The 21,733-nt window shown below is 45.0% G+C and overlaps 1 protein-coding gene across 1 annotated transcript in view; it reads left to right on the forward strand.

Moving 5' to 3' along the window:
• Positions 1-21,733, forward strand: part of LOC135198083 (neuroguidin-like) — a 114,628-nt gene that overhangs the window by 51,035 nt on the left and 41,860 nt on the right. Inside the window, exon 3 of the mRNA XM_064225508.1 lies at positions 1,548-1,662. Within this exon, the coding sequence (XP_064081578.1) occupies positions 1,548-1,662 (115 nt within the window). The remainder of the gene's footprint in view (positions 1-1,547; positions 1,663-21,733) is intronic.

A 21,733-nucleotide genomic window follows, 5' to 3' on the forward strand; every position in this document is an offset into this window, starting at 1 on the left:
TTTGAAAGATGTATCCTTCAAGAGAAATGGAACATACATCCTGCCTATGTGAGCTCTCTTGAGAGACTGAGAGTTTCCAGCCCTGTGACTGACTTATCAACAGCCAATCAGGAGCATCGTAAGAGACGGGCCTAGACATGAGATGCACAGTTGATATGAATCTACTATAGCTCATAGCTACCTTAACCTAGCTTAAGTGGTTGAGTTCTTAGTCTAGCCTAACTAGGGTAGTTCAAAGCTACCATAACCTAGCCTTAGTGTTGGGTTCTTAACTTATCAAGTAGTTGAGTTCTTAGCCTAATCTAGCTAATTCAAATCTGCCTTACCAACTTAGCCTAGCCTAGGTGGTTGGGTCCTAGGCCTAGACTTGGTTTAGCCTTATGTATTTTTTTGGACATACTCTTCAAATTCCCAAACGTTCTTCTGCTACTTGATTCGGCAAGGAAATTTTCCCATTCTTCAAGAATTTGGGATTTGATTAGGTTCGATTCCTAGCTTAACCTACCTTTTTGTCCGAGTACAGGCAGTCCCCGGGTTACGACGGGTTCGGCTTACAACGTTCCAAGGTTAAGGCGCTTCTCAATTATATTCATCAGACATTATTTCCTGGGTTACGACGCTTACAACGTTCATCTGGCAGATGAAAAATAACCAAAAATGCAAAATAATCAATATTTGAAGGTTTTTCTGATGAAAAAAGCAATAAGAATGCAGTTTGCATAGTTTTCAATGCACCCAAAGCGTTAAAAGTAAGGTTTTCTTAGGATTTTTCATGAAGTTCCGGCTTACAACGATTTTCGGCTTACGACGCGTCTCAAGAACAGAACCCCCATCGTAACCCGGGGACTGCCTGTAATCAGATCAGGAATGTAACTCATATCCTGGTGTTCATATCTCCGGAGTAGTTGAGATATGTCTTAGCTCTGTGATATGTTGCTCAGAAATGCCGTTATGGTGGTTCCTAAGTCCAAGTGGGTGTGTCCCATCACCATAGAACGGCTCCTCTGATGAGTAGCATACTGATTGTATGTCATCATACATCAAATAGAGCCTTATTTCACCAACAAAAATTAAAATAAACAGGTTATATTTTATTAGAAGTAATTTTTCTTTACTGTTTTAATACATGCACATTATTTAATTTTTACATTTTCATTCTAAATCAGACCTTTTTCATAGAACTTTCCTACCCCACCAACAAGAACAAGAACAGCAACAGAGTACTTTGTAGGTTTACTCCCCTAGTAAGCAAAAAACACAATATTTACAAATCTAGCTTTTAGAGACTTCTCTGTAGGGTGTACAGTTCTATTGAAATATGTATGCCAACCCTTGTGTATCTGTATATGTAATTTTTTTACACTTGTTTACAATTTTGAAACTATATGGTGTTCAATTTTTAGTTCCTAAATGATTAAGGTTTTAGCACCATGTTGTGATGGATTTAAGATAAATGAGGAAGATACCTTAGAAGTGACTGATTATATATTAAAGATAGTTTTCTCTACAATGTACAAAGTCTTTTAAAAATATGTATATTTTTTCAGGGTATAAGCCTTTTAGAATTGAAGAACCAAACTTTCCTGTCATACCTCACAAATTTGAGTTTTGTGATTCTGCGAAAACTGAGTGGTGCAAAGTTGGAAGACGATAAAAGCATAGGTAAGATTAACTTTATTTTAAATTTTTTTTTATCATTTGGTGATTTAGTCATTAATTTGGATAGTAAATTTTGTAGGCAAATACAAACCTGTGGTTCACAAAACCTTATAATTTAATGTGGCTAGACAAACCAATCAGAGAGGTTGGGAAATGGTAGTTCTCATACCCACATTTGGAAACTATCATCACAGTCAGTTCATGACTTTCATCACAGTAAATTCTATGTAGTACGTATATTCCTAAATTGTATGTGAATTCATAATCATAATGCTTGACAGGTTTATGTGGCCGTGAAAACATCTATTTTGGGTGTACAGTATCAGTACTAATAGAGCCAGGACAGTCACTATGACCAAGATTGCAATAGGGATTTTTGTCGGGATAGGAGCTGTGATGTAGGACATTCATGCTATCCCAAGATGGGTCCATGGCAGGAACATGACCTCACAGATACAATGATTCAAGTGTATAGTAGCATCAGTACCTTGACAGACCAGCCACAAATTGTATCACAGGATCAGGACATTGCACATGTATGGAGCCACTTCCCAGTAGTTGGACAGACAGATCATTGCAACAAAAATGTGTACATCACAGGCTTAATCATTTAGATTAAAAAGTTTCAGATGATAAGAAAGAATGAGAAATGATATTGTAAGAGAAATTATGGAAGTTCCACATGTAGGTGGTATAATGATGAAGGGGAGAAGGAGATGGCTTGGGCAACTCTTTGCACCATCCATGGGAGAACAGTATTTGATATTGTCATTTGGGGTCCTCTAAGCGTCAGATGAACCAGAAGTCCCAGATCTACTTGGAGATGAGTGGAGATTTGTGGAAGGACAAGGATAGGAAATATGCAAGGCAGGTTTCATAGAGGCTGTTTGCATCTGACAGCATTGTTCAGGATGATAATGGTGACAAACCAGTTACCTCTACTTATAAAGAATCAAGTTGTCAAAGTATCTTATGCAAACTAATAAAATACTTTCTGGGCTCAGCTCGTGTCGGCCTATGAAAGGATCCTTAACATCATTCTTTCTAGGTAAAATTAATCTAAAATTACCAGAGAAAACAAAATTAAGAAAATGTCAGTAAAACTGACTCGCTCACTCTTTAAAAGAAGTGTCGGTATGAGAATAGGGGCGAGTGGGATCACTACCACGAGACATTCACCATTTAGACCTTCCAATCAAAATCCCCACTAGAGAGAGCTGATACCAACGGGCGATGCGGCCGCTACTACTACTACTAGGGACGCCACGGACAGCAGCGCCCCTAGCGGTCATCCTTAATTATTAGCGGTAAGCGTTGTACGCATTTTTTGCTCGTGTGCTAATTTCTTGGATTTACCTCCTTCTCCATCATGGAACGTGCTGCCATCGCATCGGCTAAGTTAAGTGCCTCATAAGTAGTATTTTACCGTATTTTAGTCTTCCAGGGACCAGTATTTTCCTTCTAATAGGTCATATACGGTTTCCCGGTCGACTCGTGGCGGCGCCATGCTGCCTCATGTTAAGAATTCCCGGTCTTCCATACTGGGACTTCCTATACTTATGGGCTTTCTATATCACGTTCATAGTTTTTTACATCGCCTTTTTAGCTAGGTTAGCCCATTTACCAATTCTCTTAGTTTGGTATTTAGGGCTATTCTGTGTTTCTGGCCCAGCATCCCGGCTCTTGCTCTTCATCGGCTATCGCTGGCTCTGAGTAGGCTTCTGTTCCTCGGAACAGTTTGCCTCCTCCTGGGCTTCTTTTTCAGTTACTAAAAGTGTCTTTTCTATCTTTACGATGTAATTTTAGTTCTATTTAGGGTGTTAGGCTAGCCTAGGTGCATGTCCCATGTATTGGTACAGCCTGGTTCACGTGGCCCTTCCACTGTTGTGTTGCTATCGCGGCTTAGGCCACTTGCGGTCACGTGTTCCATCGCACCTTACCCTTCCCCCTCCCTCCCTACCAGGTATAGGGAGGGGTCTGGGGGACCCCTTGGTTGCCATGACAACCTCAGTAGCCTTCCTCCCTCCTTCTCTGAGGAGGCCAGGGGTTCTTCCCAGCTGGGGTATAGGGCGACCACTTGTTTCGGGTACCGGGTCACCGAGCGGGTAGTTGTTGGGACGGGGAGGAGTAGGCCACCCCCCCCCTCTCTCTCTCCCGCCGCGTTACGCCGGGAACCCCCCCCCCAGTTGCTCAGTCCCACCTTTCCCCCACTATAACGAACGGAGCCTTCCGCCGCAGCCGGGGCACCTTTGGTTATAGTTCGCTGGCTCCGCCAGCGGGCGGGGTGGTCACTTCTAGTGGTCTATTGCTTGCCTACTATATCCTTCCCTTTTTTCCCCGCTACCGGAAGAGAGCTTGCTTCTTACCCGGGCACTCTTCTAGTAGACGGGGGAAAAGTTTGATATTTATTTCGTTATTTTTAAGGATATACCCTAATTTTACGATGAATTTCTAGAATTATAATTGTATGTATACCATCTCCGTCGTTTTCCGTCGTGGTTTCATATTTCACCACCACATCTGGTTGGATTCTTTCTCTTGTCTCCGGCGTAGCCTTGGACAAACTCCAACCATCTTGTTACCACACGTATTATGGCGGGGCTCTGGTTTAATCTAACTTTCTCGCTCCGGCATGCAGCGGAGCAATTGTTAGGCTGTAAGTGTTCTGCTGATACTTATGTATCTTTTTACTTACAGGCTACCAACTGTCAGGTCCTAGGGTGCAATGCGACTTTGTACGACCCCTGCGCCCACGATGAGTGCAGATCTCACGCCCCGTGTGCCACGACTCACAACGACATGATCGTCTGGCACCCGGAAGCCTGCGCCATCTGTTACGACCTTGTCAGTCAGCTGGTGGGGGTGGTAAGTCGATTGTAGACTTCTTTATCGTATTACTAACAACACTTAGTCATAAGCTTGTTAACCCCGCCCCCGCCACTAGAAGCTTCATTTCGCCTTCTCTTTCAGGCTGCCGGTGTGAGGGAAGTCGCCCTAGCAACCCTGAAGGCTTGGGTGGGCGGCTTCGGGAAGAACGCCGCCAAGGGCCAGCCATACATCTTGGACAAGAAGCTGGCCGTTCAGATCTTCCCCGGCGGCAAGTCAACAGGATATGTTGACCCCATCTCTGCAGCCCCTCTCATCGCCTCCATCCAGCAAGAGATGCAGCAGTCGTTCGGGGCCGTGGCCACGCAGGAGACGGTCCCAGACGTCGCAACCTTGGACCTTAATATTGAGCCTATGGCGGTAGGTGCGGAGGATTTGTTGGTTGAGGTAGGTGTGTCGGGTGCCCAAGGTCTTTCCTTGGGCGCTCCTGGATCTTCTCCTGTCCCTTCTTCTACTGCTTCTTTCCAAGGCTTTTTGGGATCTGAGATCCCTGCCCGCTCTCCCGCTCTCTCTGTACCCCCAAAGGTGAAGGGACAGAGAGAACCGAAGACCCTTGTTAAGACGACTTCTAAAAGTCGTCGTCGTCTTCTTCAGCTAAGAAGTCTTCGACTTCCTATGCCGACGCGGTGAAGGCTAAGCCGAGCTCTTCCTATTCAAAGAGCTCTAGAAGCAAGGCTTCTAAGGAGAAGGCTCGCGCTCCTGCTGAGCCAATGCCTTCTCCGGCCTCCACCGCATCCACTCCGGCAACGCCGGTTGGAGTAGCGGGACCTAGCACCTTTGATCCCACTGCTTTCTCAGCAGTGGTGATGCAACAGGTAGGAGAGATGGTAGGCTCACAGGTCTCCGCCCTCGGAACCAAGTTCGAACAGATGTTCGCACAACTGTCGAGCACTTTGACTCAGTCGGGCCAGTCCATCCAAGATCTCTCTAACAGAGTTAGAGAGAATGAGGACCGAGTAGCTGGGCTTGCTCAGGCTCCTCATCCAGTCTCCCCAGTAGCAAGTGCTGGTATTCTCCAGCTACCACCTTATGAGTCGCTACCAGCCTTCTCCATGGAGAACCCATGGAGAGTGGCCGCTTACGCTCCATTCAAGGACGGTATGATCTCTGTCCCGGAGTGTGGAACTCGAAGGATTGAGGACTTCGAGTTTTATCCTCCGGGATTGACGCAGCCTTTCATTGGATATGCTAGGCTGACCGTAGCGGCCCTCACTAGGGAGGACAAGATCTCCAGAGAGAACGTGCTCTATAGTAGAGAGCACGCTCAACGGGAATGGGTTCACTGCCTTGAGGACTGGGAGTGTACCAACACTAAGCTCCAGGCTTTCAAGAGTCCTTTTACTATTTTTGCGACGGAGGAGGAGGCTTCTCTTCCGTTCGCTACCAAAATAGTGGAAGCGACTCTTCAGGCGATCCTCAAGGATGAGCCCATGCCACAGCTGAGGGAAGCGGATTCTACTTCTCCGCTCTTTCCAGCCTTCGAGAATTGTGGGAGAACTTGCCTGCCACTTTCACGCTTGGTAAGCTCAAACCGGACTGTGCAATGGACCAGTTTGGCGAAAAGCTCCCAAGGCTGCCTGATTCCTTGATCCAGGCAGAGTTCGACGCTCGAACTAGGTTTGGCAGATCCATCAATTCTCTAATTATCATGGAGATGGCTGCTCTATCGTATGGCACAGAACCTCTATTTAAGATTCTGGCCAAGTCCCAGCTTCAAACGGTTCAGACGGATGCTTTCGACTTCTTCCAAGCTAGGAGGAATTGCCGAAAGCACGTTCTGCAGGAATGCACTATTAGGCACGAACCTAATAGACTCCTGGCTTCCAGCATGTGGGGAGCGGACCTCTTCCCAGAGTCCGCTGTAAATGAGGTGCACCACGAAGCTGCTAGGCTCAACCAGAGCCTTAGAGCTAGGTGGGGTATCTCCTCTAAGAGGAAACAAGAATCCGCCCCCACTGCTGGTAAGAAACTAAAGAAGTCTGGTAAAAGGTTCCAGCCTTACCAAAAACACCAGCAGCAGCAGCAATTCGTTCAGGCCGTCCCTGTTACCCAACAGGGACAACCTTCAACCTCGAAGCAGACCCAACCCGTCCTCCTGTTGTCTCCTCAGTCGCAACCCTCGACCTCCTACGCACTCTCGCCGGCCTTCAACCCTATGTATGAAGGTCAGGCTTACCCTCCCTTTAATAGGAGGCAGTCGAGAGGTAGCAGAGCGAGAGGCCACTTTCGCCAGCGTGGCACAGGAAGAGCGGCAAGGAGTAGGCAGTTCAGAGGAGGGCGTGGAGGTCAACCCGCCCAACAACAGTGAGGCTCCCCAGGTAGGAGGGAGGCTGTTCCTCTTCCGTCACAGGTGGGGGTTCAGCAATTGGGCACAGAGCATAGTGTCCAAGAGATTGGGTTGGAGTTGGATCAAAGATCCCCCTCCAATCAAATCATTCCATCAAGTACCATCAAAGGAATTAACAGATTATGCGGAGGAACTCCTTCAGAAAGGAGCTATTGCGAGAGTCAAGCATCTAAAATTTCAAGGTCGCTTATTCAGCGTGCCAAAGAAAGGCTCAACAAAAAGAAGGGTAATCTTAGACTTGTCAAGGCTAAACTCTTTCATTCGTTGCGACAAGTTCAAAATGCTTACCATCTCGCAGGTAAGGACCTTACTTCCTCGTGGAGCCGTCACATGCTCCATCGATCTTACAGACGCATACTATCATATCCCTATAGCCAGACACTTCCGCCCATTCCTAGGATTCAGACTAGGAAATCAGACATTCTCATTCAAAGTGATGCCCTTCGGTCTGAATGTAGCCCCCAGGGTATTCACGAAAATAGCAGAAGTAGTGGTGCAACAATTGAGAACTCAGGGAATAATGATAGCAGCATACCTCGACGATTGGTTGATCTGGGCACCAACAGTCGAGGAATGTCTCAAAGCCACGAAAAAGGTAGTTCAATTTCTGGAACATCTGGGGTTCCAGATAAACAAAACGAAATCCAGACTTACTCCGGAGTCTCGTTTTCAGTGGCTAGGAATCCAATGGGATTTGTCTTCCCACAATCTGTCAATTCCAGTGGCCAAACGGAAAGAAATAGCCAAGTCTGTGAGACAATTTCTCAAATGCAAGCAAACATCAAGGAGAAGCCAGGAAAGAATCCTAGGTTCTCTTCAGTTTGCTTCAGTGACAGATATCCTCCTGAAAGCAAGGCTGAAAGATATAAATCGAGTTTGGCGATCGAGAGCAAACGCCAAATCTCGAGACAAGTTGTCAGTAATTCCACAGATCCTTCGCAATCAACTCCGTCCATGGACAAAAGTAAAAAACCTGGCCAAACGGGTACCCCTTCAATATCCCCTTCCAGTGTTAACCATTCACACGGATGCCTCCCTGTCCGGGTGGGGGGGATATTCTCAATTCAAACAAGTTCAGGGGACTTGGTCAGTTCAGTTCCGCCAGCTCCACATAAACGTTCTGGAAGCAATGGCAGTATTTCTTACCCTGAAGAGACTTCTTCCCCCGGAAAAGTCTCATCTAAGACTAGTTTTGGACAGTGCCGTGGTAGTTCATTGCATCAACAGGGGAGGGTCCAAATCCAAACATGTGAACCATGTCATGATAGCCATCTTTGCACTAGCAGACAAACACAAATGGCATCTGTCCGCCACTCACCTGGCGGGGGTAAGAAATGTGATAGCAGACTCTTTGTCCCGGTCGGTCCCTCTGGAATCAGAATGGTCCCTAGACGACAGGTCATTCCAGTGGATATGCCGGAGAGTCCCAGGTCTCCAAGTAGATCTCTTCGCCTCACAAGCGAACCACAAGCTCCCTTGCTATGTGGCCCCCAACCTGGACCCTCTGGCTTATGCCACGGACGCCCTGTCGTTAGATTGGAATCAGTGGAGAAAAATTTATGTCTTTCCTCTAGTGAATCTTCTCTTGAAAGTCTTGAGCAAGCTAAGGACTTTCAAGGGACTAGTAGCCCTGATTGCTCCAGACTGGCCCAAGAGCAACTGGTATCCTCTGCTTCTGGAATTGGGTCTCCGACCTCAACGGATTCCCAATCCCAAGCTGTCACAATCAGTACAAATGAGGACTGTGTTCGCTTCCTCAGGAATTCTTCAGACCCTAACTTTATGGACTTCATGAAGTTTGCGGCTAATAAAGATGCTAACATTGATCCACAAAACATCCTCTTCCTAGAATCAGATAAGAGAGAGTCAACTATTAGACAATATGACTCAGCTGTTAAAAAATTAGCATCCTTCCTGAAAGAATCAAACACTACAACCATGACAGTTAACTTAGCTATATCCTTTTTCAGATCCTTGTTTGAAAAAGGTTTAGCAGCTAGCACTATTACTACTCATAAATCGGCTTTGAAGAAGATCTTTCAGTTAGGTTTCCAGATAGATCTGACTGAATCTTATTTTACGTCTATCCCTAAAGCCTGTGCTAGACTTAGACCTTCTCAAAGGCCTACTACAGTCTCATGGTTCTTAAATGATGTCCTCAAACTAGCATCAGATACTGACAACTCGTCTTGTACATTCATAATGCTTCTTAGAAAGACATTATATTCTTATTAAGCCTAGCTTCAGGAGCTAGAATTTCAGAACTGTCGGCTCTATCCAGAAATGCGGGTCATGTGGAATTCCTCCCCTCAGGAGAAGTTCTGCTTGCTCTGGATCGTAGTTTTTTGGCTAAAAATGAGGATCCTCTTGCAAGGTGGGCTCCTTGGAAAGTTATCCCACTTCCGCAAGATCCTTCTCTCTGCCCAGTATCAACTTTAAGAGCCTTTCTATCTCGTACATCCTCAAGATCCTCAGGTTCTCTCTTCATGAGAGAAAAAGGTGGTACTTTATCAGTAAAAGGTATTAGACAACAGATCCTTTACTTCATTAAACAAGCCAATCCTGATTCATTTCCAAAAGCACATGATATCAGGGGAGTAGCCACCTCAATTAACTACTTTCAACATATGAACTTTGAGGATCTTAAAAAGTATACTGGATGGAAATCTCCGACAGTCTTTAAACGTCACTATCTAAAGTCCTTGGAATCTTTAAAATTTTCTGCAGTAGCAGCGGGAAACATTGTTTCTCCTGATACTGTATAGTAGTCATAGTATAGATCCAGGTCTCCTTTCTACCTACCTCGTCCAACATGCCTCACCCTATCGCCATGCTACTCGGATACTCTAGCCTTAGCCGCTGAGATCATATTGGTGGATTGTCCCTTATTTTTCGCTAGGGACATCCACACTATGTACTTATAATGTACTTCAGTGTACCTACCCTTATTTTTATGCTAGGGTAGGACACAATGTGTTTGTATATTATGTAAATACATTATTTAAGTGATCTATTTTGTTAAATTGCACTGCATTATTGTATTTTACTATGTTTACTATAATTTAATTTTAAGTACTTTACATTACTGGCTTTCTTTTATGTCATTGTTTAGAATAAGTTAGCTTTAAGTACTTAGTTTATATTCTGTAATAACTGATTCACTTATATTATATCCCTCTTTTTTTACAACTGACTTTCATTTGTCCTTTTTCCCATCTTGTCTGTTTCTCTGGTACTCTTTCATAGGCCGACACGAGCTGAGCCCAGAAAAGGGATTTTGACGTAGGAAAAATCTATTTCTGGGTGATTGGCTCGTGTCGCCCTATGAAACCCACCCTGTACTGATTGCCCTCCCTGCAGGACAAGATGTTCATAGATTAAGGATGACCGCTAGGGGCGCTGCTGTCCGTGGCGTCCCTAGTAGTAGTAGTAGCGGCCGCATCGCCCGTTGGTATCGGCTCTCTCTAGTGGGGATTTTGATTGGAAGGTCTAAATGGTGAATGTCTCGTGGTAGTGATCCCACTCGCCCCTATTCTCATACCGACACTTCTTTTAAAGAGTGAGCGAGTCAGTTTTACTGACATTTTCTTAATTTTGTTTTCTCTGGTAATTTTAGATTAATTTTACCTAGAAAGAATGATGTTAAGGATCCTTTCATAGGGCGACACGAGCCAATCACCCAGAAATAGATTTTTCCTACGTCAAAATCCCTTTTTTGGGATTAAGTACTTTCTGTGGACTGATATGTATGGGATTTTGTTTTACAAATGAAATTTACTATTATCAGGACAGTAATGGTTTGTATATAAAAAATATATTTTGTTTTTCAAGAATTATAATTTTCTTTTCCCCATCCTTTACTAGCCAATACTATTCAATGTTTTGACTTCTTTTTAAGCCCTTTTCCATACCGATTATAGTTTATTTCTACATTCTGTATTTTAAAAGTATGGTGGGTTTCTAGCCCACACACGTTTCCTTTTGATCAACTTCGTAGTGTCGCTTGTGAAGTATTCTATGCTCTAAACTAACATTGATATCTGGCATTACCAAATGAAAAGCAGCCAGTTACTTCCTGAAGATATCTCTTTTATGCACAATACTTCCAGGAGAAACTCAGCACACCCAATTTTTGTACATTATTGGCATTTAGTGGTTCCTAAGGAATTCAGCACAATGCTTTATGGACAGTTTGTTAATGTTTTTCAACTGAAAGCAGAAAACTTTAATAGAGGCCAAAATATATACATACAGTGGACCCCCATATTCGCGTTATCCGGATTCGCGGACTCACACATTCGTGGATTTCTCTCTGGAATGTTTCCCGGCATTATTCACGGAAAATTCGCCTATTTGCTGTATTTTTCTATGAGAAATATCCACAAATTCCTGTTTTTATTTTTTTTTTTATCAATTTCATCATAAAATGATAAAACTATTTAAAAAACCAGGTTTATACATTTTTAGTGGGTTTCTCTTGAGTTTTAACTAAAAAAATAGGTTTTAACCATTTTTATAGGGCTTCCGACTATTCGCAGTTTCTAACTATTCATGAGGGTCTGGTACGCATCCCCCGTGAATACGGGGAGACCACTGTACTAGGATATGGGAAAAATGGCAGTGGAAGTCACCTGTCGTGAATCCTCCTCTAAAAGCACATATAGTGACTGGAAGCAATGTTTCTGTGATCAGGTGAATGGTTCTTAAAGCATGGACTCAGTAAGACTGTTGGTAATGTGAACATTAGTACACTTAGAACAGCAAACGCCTTAGGTGGCCGAGAAGTTGTCCTGATTCATAGACGTTTAAAGGCAGGAACCACTGATCCAAGCAGCTGCCACAATTGTAGTGGCTTTTCAACAGTCCTAGGTCACCAGATCAAACTGTTCTGTAAGGAATGTGAGAGTTGTCCTGCTAGAATCTGGAAAGAAACAACCACCAAAATTTGAATAGCAGAGATATCTGAAAGAGAGACAGCAGTGATGAGATTTTATTCAGCTGGAAGCAGAAATTAGACTGGGAGAGTGGTTTTAGAAGATGAAAAGTGAAGAAAAGGATAGAAAATACTGGAAGGAAAGTTGAACTGCGTAAAAAGAAAAAGGGCAATCTGATGAGAAATACTAAGCAGAAAAGAGCTGAAATTTAAGAAAGTGGCTGAGGACAGAAACAATAGCAGGACATTTTTGATTGTGGATGAAAAGGAAAAGAAGAAGGTCTTTTAGGGCTTGAAATTTATTCATCATGGAAAAAAACAGTGTTCTAATATCAGGCAAGCTGGGAAGGTGTGGGTTAAGTCTTTTTAAGAGTAACTGCTTCTAGAGGCCAGTCAAAACTTGCAAACTGATGCATAAGAGCAATGTAGGAGAACAAATCAGTTAAAACAATCTTTATCAGTAGATGACACTGAATTTGTTGTTATTGCAAGCAAAAGAAAAAGTAATAGCAGGGTGAATGTTGATATTTCAGGAAATATAACAAACTTGTTAGCTCGTTTCTTCATACACTAGTCATTAACCCTCAATGGATGGATACCCTCATAAGAGTAGGCTTAATTCTCTCTGGGGTGTTTGTTGAGCCTGTCTTATCTCAACAGGGTGATTTCCTGTCAACTTGCTTACTGCTTGTTGAACCTATCTATCATTGGTGTTCCATCCTTCCATCAATCGCTGCTTCTATTATGTCCTGTGACAACAGAAATTTTGACTCAAGGGTATAACCATTTCAAAGAGTTAACAGAGAATCCACATCTACAACACTGACTTAACTTGGTGTCAAGGTAATTGCTTTATAGCAAAGGGAGATAAAGGAAAGGAAAACGCATTTATGAGAAGTTCGGCAGCAAGGAGGCATTAGCGCATTGTGTTGGAGGTGCCTGTTCTCATGATGGTTCTAGAATCGGCAAGAGTGTTGTGGAACTCATCAGGCGCCGACGTGACGTGAGAAACGCCGCGATTTCTGATGCAATACCTCGTCTAGATTCTTCGGAGAAGTTCCGGTAATCTCGGGAGTCTGTGACGTTCGCCGTAGGCTCCGCCTCCAGAGTGCCATATAAATACGACGGACGAAGTAGGAGAAAGGAGAGGTCATCAGTTAGTCACAGAGAGATATCCTCAGTAAGAGCCACAGATCAGATTATCAGTGAGAGATCAGCAGCAGCAGAGATCATCCGAGATAAGAGAAAAAGGAACCGACGTAGGATCAGAAGAAAAGTTGCTCGAGAGTTGGTTGGATTTTGGTCTAGTCGTCTTCAGGAGTGGACGACCGAGTTATCTCGACGTTGAGCAGACTTCAGAGAAGAAAATGTCCTGCTAGAGGTTTTGGGGAGTTCCTGCCTTTCAAGTATCAAGAGTAGACATTATTTTCTGCAATACGGAGTCAAGAGGACGTCTGCAATCGCCGTTCTCCTTTTGTGAAGCCATCGCTTCGAGTCACAAAACTAACCAGCAAGTATTTGAATTACCTCACTGTTCCCCCAGTTCATGCAGTGTAAGATTTTGCCTCTTTATGTAAATAGGAGAAACCATTCTGCATTTACCTTTGTTAGTAAGCTTGTAAATAAACCTTTGTTGTGTTAGTTTCTATATTCGTATCCCCAGTTTCAATTGTTGGTGTTGAAATTTTTTATTTATTTCATATCGAACCTGAAGCGGACCTCTCTCTCAGAGGCCATAACACTTGCTCAATGCTGCATCTCTTCTCATTAACAAGATAGTAACACTTGCCCAATGCTGCATCTCTTGTCATTAACAAGATATTAGCCAAGTGTTGGCACTTTAATTTATTAGATATGAAATTGCTGTGGAACCAGACTGTAGCAACCTGACAAGGCTGTTTCATCCACTTATCTCCTGGTTGAATCTGGAGAGGTAATCTTAGCCACCGCTGTTGACCAAATATCTAACCACGATGCTGTTTGGAAAATAGAAGAAGCTGTTGATTCCAATGTAGCAGCTTCTTGACAAGTAAGTGAGGGACATTCCATTTTCACCTGGTCTAAGGTCAATCCAGGTCTTAATCGCACAGCATCCAGATTTATATGCCTTCCTAGCAAAGGAACAACAGGTGTCATGAAATATTTCCTGTCTCAGCAAAGGCGGGGGAAGAAATTTGAACGATCTATTTGATCGCAAAGAATTATCCCTCCTTGAAATCCGTGCATTTATGTAACACCGACTCTGCATGACTGAACAGTTATTCATACTACATCTTTATATCTCTTTGGTCCTAAAAGCGCTTCAATTCCAGTCGGAGCTATGGTGGAAGGAGTTTCATACCTCCTTGAAAGAATATTGAATAGACAAATCAAGTCAATAACCTTCGCATAAGAAGCAAGAAACTCCTGATTTACTACTACTTCTGCTTCCAAAACATTCTGTTCGGCTGCCGAGGAAGGAATATCATGCCTATCAACAGACAAACGTCTGTGAGATTCATTACCACTTAAATCCTACAGCCGCAACACCTATGTTATTCGACAGCTGATCCTTGCTAGCTCTTGAAAAACTACCAGGTGAACATGACCGTCGATACCTTTCACTGCTCCTTGATCAAGAATAAGAAAGCTGCTTACTCCTCCAGGCTGATGGTTCCTGTGAAGTTGTGCGTCCATCATAAACATTTCCACGGCCGTCAACTGAGGCTGTTGGGGATATTGACCTCGAACCTCCAGCCCAGGGGTGAACCACAACTTCACTATGTATTGTTCGGTGTATTAAAAGAATGAACTCCCTCATTTAATGGAGAAACTTCCAATGCTGTATTATTCGATCTTTTAATTGGAACATTCTTGTCTCCTCATTACCATCTTTTGTAGACCAATGAATCCCTACTGTCACAGTTCCAATCGCACTCACAGCAGCTTCTTCCCCAGCGTCCGTCGATTTCTGCAGGTGTGTTGGGGCATTAAAATGATGGACGTCATTCTTTGTTTTCGGCGCTAACAACTACTTCTTGAGCTTTCTTTCTAACAGGGATGTGACCGTCCTGGCTCAAAGATGAAGAAGAAATTAATCTTTGACTCTTGGCAGGAGGATCAGCCACAAAGTCCCTTATCCTCCAACATTTAACTGGAGCACACACTGATGTCATTGAAGCTTGCGATGACGCTGAACCAGAAGAGGAAGAAGAACAAGAGGTAGACTTGCTCATTGTTACGGCCTCTGAGAGAGGTCCGCTTCAGGTTCGATATGAAATAAAAAAAAAATATATATTTCAACACCAACAGTTGAAACTGGGGATACGAATATAGAAAGAAACACTAACACAACAAAGGTTTATTTACAAGCTTACTGACATAGGTAAATGCAGAATGGTATCTCCTATTTACATAAAAAGATAGAATCTTACACTGTATGTACTGGGGGAACAGTGAGGCAATGCAAATACTTGCCAGTCAATTTGGCAATTCGAAGAGATGGCTTCTCAAAAGGAAAACGGTGATTGCAGACGTCCTCTTGACTCCGTATTGCAGAAAATAGTCTACTTGCAAGGCAGGAACTCCCCAAAACTTCTAGCAGGACCTTTCCTTCTCTGAAGTCTGCTCGACGTCGTGATAACACGGCCGTCCACTCCTGAAGACGACTAGACCAGTATCCAAACAACTCCTGAGCAACTTTTGTTCTTGATCCTTCGTCGGTTCCTTCGTCTCTAGTCTCTCTCTGACGATCTCTGCTGCTGATCTCTCACTGATATTCTGACCAGTGGCTCTTACTGAGGATATCTCTCTGTGACTAACAGGTGTCTCTCTTCTACGATCTCTCTCTCTCCTGCTACGACCGTCGTATTTATACGGCACTCTGGGGGCGGAGCCTACGGTGAACTTCACAGACTCCAGGGATTTCTAGAACTTCTTAGATGAATCTAGACGAGGTATTGCATCAGAAATCGCGGCGTTTCTCACGTCCCGACGAGTTCCACAACACTCCTGCCGATTCTAGAACCATCATGATAACAGGCACCTCCAACACAATGCGCTAACGCCTCCTTGCTGCCGAACTTCTCGAAAATGCGTTCTCCTTTCCTTTATCTTTCTTTGCCTGGAAGCAATTACCATCACACTCATTTTCCTCTCACATGTCTTATCAATTTTCTCTTCTAATGTGCCATAAAAGTGTGCTACTGAATCCAAAAGTGCAGTTGTGACAACACCAAAGATGCAAGAGTGGAAGGAGGCTCTGACGTCATGACGATCTCCGTGTTGGATTGTGTCGTCACTGAGGGTCAAGGCTGTGACGTTATTGCGCTTATGGAAAGTGCGGGGTTGATACTGGTAACCTTGAGGGAATCGCAAAGTGAGATCCAATATACTGTGGTGTTAGTTTCATATAAGTTGCTACAGATGTTGTGGCATTCACCTCCATAATTGGAGACCAGGGGGAGAAGGGACACCCATCGTGGGAGGCCCTGGAGAGAAGCGCGACGCCATGTAGTGAGTCAACAAGCCATCCAAGGTTGGTACCCCTGATAAACCTAACACAGCCCACATACTCTCCATTCTGTGCGCATCCGTGTTGAAACATGACAAAGATGGTGATATTCCCCCCCTTCCCACGGGGAAAGAAAGAGCATAATTAGGTACAAAACCTCCCACAACTCTTCCTGATGAATCTAAAACGAATTATTGGATGAATCCAATGGGGTAGGGGAAGCATTTAGCAAAGGTGGAGAAACAAATGGTTTAGCATCACGATTAGGCAGAACAAAAGAGGAAGGCCCTTCACCATCCAAAGATGGCGGCGTCTCCCTTCTGGTCTGACCCTTCTCATAAAACTATTCATTGTTCCACTGACCAAAAACGACATAAAGAATAAGGATTGGCAGGTGTTCATACATTTTCTCTGCACCTACTACTCTTTGGGTGTGGATCCGTAGACACCGGTCTGATGTTAAAAATCTCAAATAAGGAAACCCACTAATACCTGGGCATTTCCTCTCCTGCAAAATCACGAAGAAACCTTGGACCGGAAGGCAAAATGAGCCATGATATCCAGATACCCATACAAACTCACAGAATCACACACACTGAAACTCAGAAAGAAAAGAAAAAGCGGGCACACTAAAACCAGCTTTAAAAGGACAGAGAGCAAAACGTGTCCTCTCTTAAAGGTGGTGATATGATCATGAGATGCCGAAGACATTGTGGGAGATCCCACAGACCTTGTGATCAAGCACAGATGCCAATAGTTCGTTGCTTACACAATTTTTTTTTAGTAATTTAACTGGTTTTCCAGCTGGCACTAGAAGATTTATCCTAATGTTAAGACCGAAGGTTTGTTAGTTTGAAAAATACAAATTGCATTTCACACAAATAAATAGAAGTGTGACAAAATATAGTTGGAGAATGTAGCTGAAGAAAAGGGGCTGGGTGTGAATTATGTATTAGGCAATATAAAGAATGCCTGAAAGAACAACATGAGCACTGGAGGAAAATAGAATGCAGTGAAATAATAAAATAAAGGGATGTTTATTGCCCTTGCTGTAAGGGTTGATGTTTTTGTACATGAACTTCCCTGCCAGATATATACTTAGCTATAGTCTCCGACGTTCCGACAGAATTTCAAATCTCGCGGCACACGCGACAGGTAGGTCAGGTGGTCTACCTTACCCGCCGCTGGGTGGCGGGCGTATGAACCAATCTATCTCTCCAGCCAGATTTTTTTCTGTCGCTGAAGCGATAACAACTGTTGTCGGTTCATTCCGATATATTCTTCATTTCTCGCTTGCCTGGAGATTGATTTGGACATTTTGGTGACGTATTCGCTCTATGTTGGCTTGGCATACGCTGATTGTGGACCGTTATTGACTTTGCGCTGGATTTTCCTGTAGAATGTCTGATTTTGATTCTGTTTCCAAAACTCCGGTTTTGTTTAGAGTATGTGTGACCGATGGATGTAAGGTGAGGTTACCGAAAGCTGCGGTTGACCCTCACACTTTCTGTGTTAAATGTAGGGGGAATGAATGTTCGTTTAGTAACCCGTGTCAAGAGTGTGAGGTTTTGAACGAAGATGAATATAAGGCTCTTTCTTCTTATATTAGGAAACTTGAAAGGGATAGGGTACGTAAAGCTTCTTCAAGGAGTTCGAGCAGGTCGAGAATGAGTGAGAATGAAACTAACATTAATGTAGTTTTAGAACCTTCCTCCCAGGTCTCAGCTCCTGCTCCCCGCACCGAAGCCGTAGATTCGTCTTCGGAGGCGGCGGCCTCAAAAGCTTCCTTGTGTTCTAAGGAAGACAAGAATCTTCGTACTGATCAAGGTAAGAGTGTCAGTGATGATAAGTGCAGTGTACCCAGTGATGTGGAGGGTGCGTCTGACCGGCTCCTTAGTGCCTCCAGGCCTAGACCTCTTCCAGACTCCCAGTTCCAGTGGAGGAGGAAAGTCGAAAGCCGCAGGAGGGCTAGGGAGAGCCCCCACCGGTCAGGCGTCCCCTCGGCAGATCCTGAAGTTCGCTCCCAGGCTGCCTTGGATCGAATAAGAAGAAGAATATTCTTCGCCAGTGTTTTTCGTCATCCTCTTCTCCTTCGCCGAAGCGTGGTTGGAGCTCTAAGGAGGCGTCACGCCCGTTGAAGAGGGCTGCGGAGGCTCCCTTCAGTACGTTAGCGTCCAGCCCAGAAGACTTTTCTGATGTAGCTTCCTTGCAAGCAAAGAAGCCTAGGAGATCCGGTGATCGCCCTCCTTCTCCCGCGCCTAGCGCTGAGCTTGCTTCGGAAGAAGATCCTGGGGACTCTCCTTCTCGAGTGCTAGCGGGCCTACAAGCTCAGATCACAGCCTTGGCGGACTCCTTGGCATCGAGATCGCGTAGAAGGAAGGATTTGTCTCTCCCGATCAAGAGATCGAGGCGCGTTTCGTCGGAAGAGCGCTCTCCTTGTAATCGGCGTTCTCCTTCTTTTGAGGATTCTTCTACACATCGTAACATTTCACGAGAGGAACACCACTCCCGCTCGGAGGTGTCGAGACGCCATTCGACGGATAGGCGCTCCTTGGACTATGAAGATATTTCCTCAAATCGGATTCCTGCCTCGGGTAGACGCTCAGCCCCTTCTGTTTCTCCTTCTTCTAGAGTTCGTGCAAGAAGAGAGAGTCGCTCAGGTCATAGAAGACTTGGTTCGTCGTCTCCGTCTCATCTTTCTCTCCTCGTCTTCTCAGAGAAACTAGGGAATGCCCTTCTGAAAGTAGGCGCACTTCTCCTTCCGACTACTGTAGTCGGGCGTCGGATAACGTGACTGGTAGGCGCTCATCGCATGGAGTTCGCTCCTCCCCTGTAAGACATCAAGAGTCTAGTAGGAGCCCTGCTCCTGGTAAGCGTCATTCGTTTAGTAGCTGTTCTCCTGGAGAAAGACACCTTGATCCTCGTTTGCTTCGTTCTCCTAGTAGGCGCTCTTCGTTCTCGAGACTCCCTTCTCCTGATCGGTCTCCTCTTGCTAGAAGTCAAGAACGCCTCAAGCGCCCTGATTCTGTTAGGCGCTCGGAGCCTTACAGACGTTCTCCCCTTGGTAAGGACCAAGATCTCGCAGAACGCCCTGTTTCGTTTAAGCGCTCGGAGCGTAGCAGCCGCTCTCCGCTTCGTAGGCATCAAGAGCCTCTCAAGCGCCCTGCTCCTGAAAGGCGCCCTATTTTTAGCAACGTTTTGCCGCTTGGTAGGCGCCAGGATTCCACTAAGCGCCCTGTGACAGATAGGCGCTCGGCGCCTAGTAGCCGCTCTCCTCACGATCGGCGCCAGGATCTTAGCAGGCGCTCTCCCTCTCGTAGTTTCCCTAGGGATAGACGTGGTCTTTCTAGAGAAAGGAGTCCTTCCTCTTTTGCTGTTAAGAGTTTGTCTGCATTTAGGAAGGAATGCGAGTTTAGACAAGAATTTTCGGATAAGCGTCCTTCTTTTACAACTCGTCGTTCTCCTGTACGCCTTTCTACTTTGGAATCTTCTCCTCATTCAAGACGTTTGTCTCCTTCATCGCACTGTACCCCAGCTAGGAAATCATCTAAGGATTCTCATAAGGATCCTCATCCCCGTTCTCCTCCTCAAGAAGACCAGGAAGCCTCTGAGGAAGAAACTAATACTTTGGCAACAGTTTCTTCGTACAAGAAGCTCACAGAGCTTCTCCTTCAGGAGTTCGGAGAGTCTTTGAGCCCTACTGCTCCTCCTTCTCCACACTCGTTGTTCTCCACAGCGAAAGCAACGAAAGGATCTTCGTGTGTGAGAATGAAACCGACTCTTTCTATGAAGAAAGCGCTCAAGAGTTTCGGTTCATGGATGCGTACTAAAGAAGAAGCGGGGACAATGTTTGCCTTCCCTCCGTCGAAGCTTTCAGGACGGACAGGATTTTGGTATGAGACAGGAGAACCCTTGGGACTGGGCCTTCCGTCTTCAGCTGACGCAGATTTTTCGGCACTAGTAGACGCCACTAGAAGATCAGCTTTGAATTCGGCCAAAACTACGTGGGCAATGAATGAAATGGATCACATTCTAAAATGCATTTTTAGAGTCTTGGAAGTTTTCAACTTTCTCGATTGGTCCCTCGGAGTCCTAGCCAAGAAAACTCAAGGACCGGACACGTTTTCTCCGGAGGATTTGAATTGTGTCTTATCCAGTATGGATAAATCGGTGAGAGATGGGGCCAGCGAAATAGCTTCACTGTTTGGAGCAGGGGTCTTGAAGAAAAGATCAGTATTTTGCTCATTTTTAACAAAGTCGGTCTCACATGCTCAGAGATCGTCTTTGCTTTTTGCCCCTCTCTCTACACAGCTGTTTCCTAAACACCTGGTTCTAGACATTTCGAAGGCTCTCTTCTGCCAAAGCTACGCAGGACCTTCTAGCGCAGTCTGCAAGGAAGCCGCACCCTACCTTCCAGACTAAGACAAAGAAAGCTAAGCCGACCTCTCAGGAACCCTTTCGAGGGGCATCTACCTCTAGATCCTCTTCGTTCAGAGGTCGGAAACCAAATAGAAGAGGGAGGACTTTTACGAAGTCAATCAAAACCTCCCAAGTAAGACTCAAGTCCTTCAGACAACTGTAGGCGCCAGGCTTTTACAGTTTGCAGAAGTCTGGGCCCAGAAAGACGCAGATGCCTGGACCCTGTCAATTTTGAGGAAGGGCTATCTAATCCCGTTCTCTTCGAGGCCTCCCTTGACGAATACCCCGAGGGAGTTGACGGCCAGATACAGGGACCCCATCATGAATCAAGCCCTCCGACTAGCGGTAGATCAGATGCTGGAAAAGGAGGCGATCGAACTAGTGGCAGATCATCTTTCGGCAGGCTTTTACAACCGCCTGTTCCTAGTTCCGAAATCCTCAGGGGGATGGAGACCGGTGTTGGATGTAAGCGCCCTGAACTTCTTCGTCGAAAAGAAGAAGTTCACGATGGAGACCACTGCCTCGGTGTTAGCAGCACTCCGTCCAGGGGACTGGATGGTGTCCTTGGACTTACAGGACGCTTACTTCCACGTACCAATCCATCCTTCCTCGAGGAAGTTTCTAAGATTCATGATGGGAGGAAGAATCTTCCAATTCAGGGCCCTGTGTTTTGGCCTCTCCACGGCCCCCCAAGTCTTTACGGCCATCATGAGGAATGTGGCACAATGGCTTCACCTAGAAGGGGTGAGGATTTCGCTCTATCTCGACGATTGGCTTATAAGGGCCAATTCCAGAGATCGTTGTCTGAAGGACTTGAAGAAAACCCTGATTTGACTTATTCCTTAGGACTTCTGGTCAATCTGCAGAAGTCAAGTCTGATTCCCGCTCAAGAGTGCGTTTATCTGGGGATCCAGATGAACTCTCTGAGTTTTCGGGCTTTTCCGTCACAGGAGAGGATAGCCCGGGGACTCGAAAAAGTAACAACCTTCTTAGGGAA

Source organism: Macrobrachium nipponense, chromosome 21 (assembly GCF_015104395.2).
Source record: "Macrobrachium nipponense isolate FS-2020 chromosome 21, ASM1510439v2, whole genome shotgun sequence".
Classification (NCBI taxonomy): Eukaryota; Metazoa; Arthropoda; class Malacostraca; order Decapoda; family Palaemonidae; genus Macrobrachium; species Macrobrachium nipponense.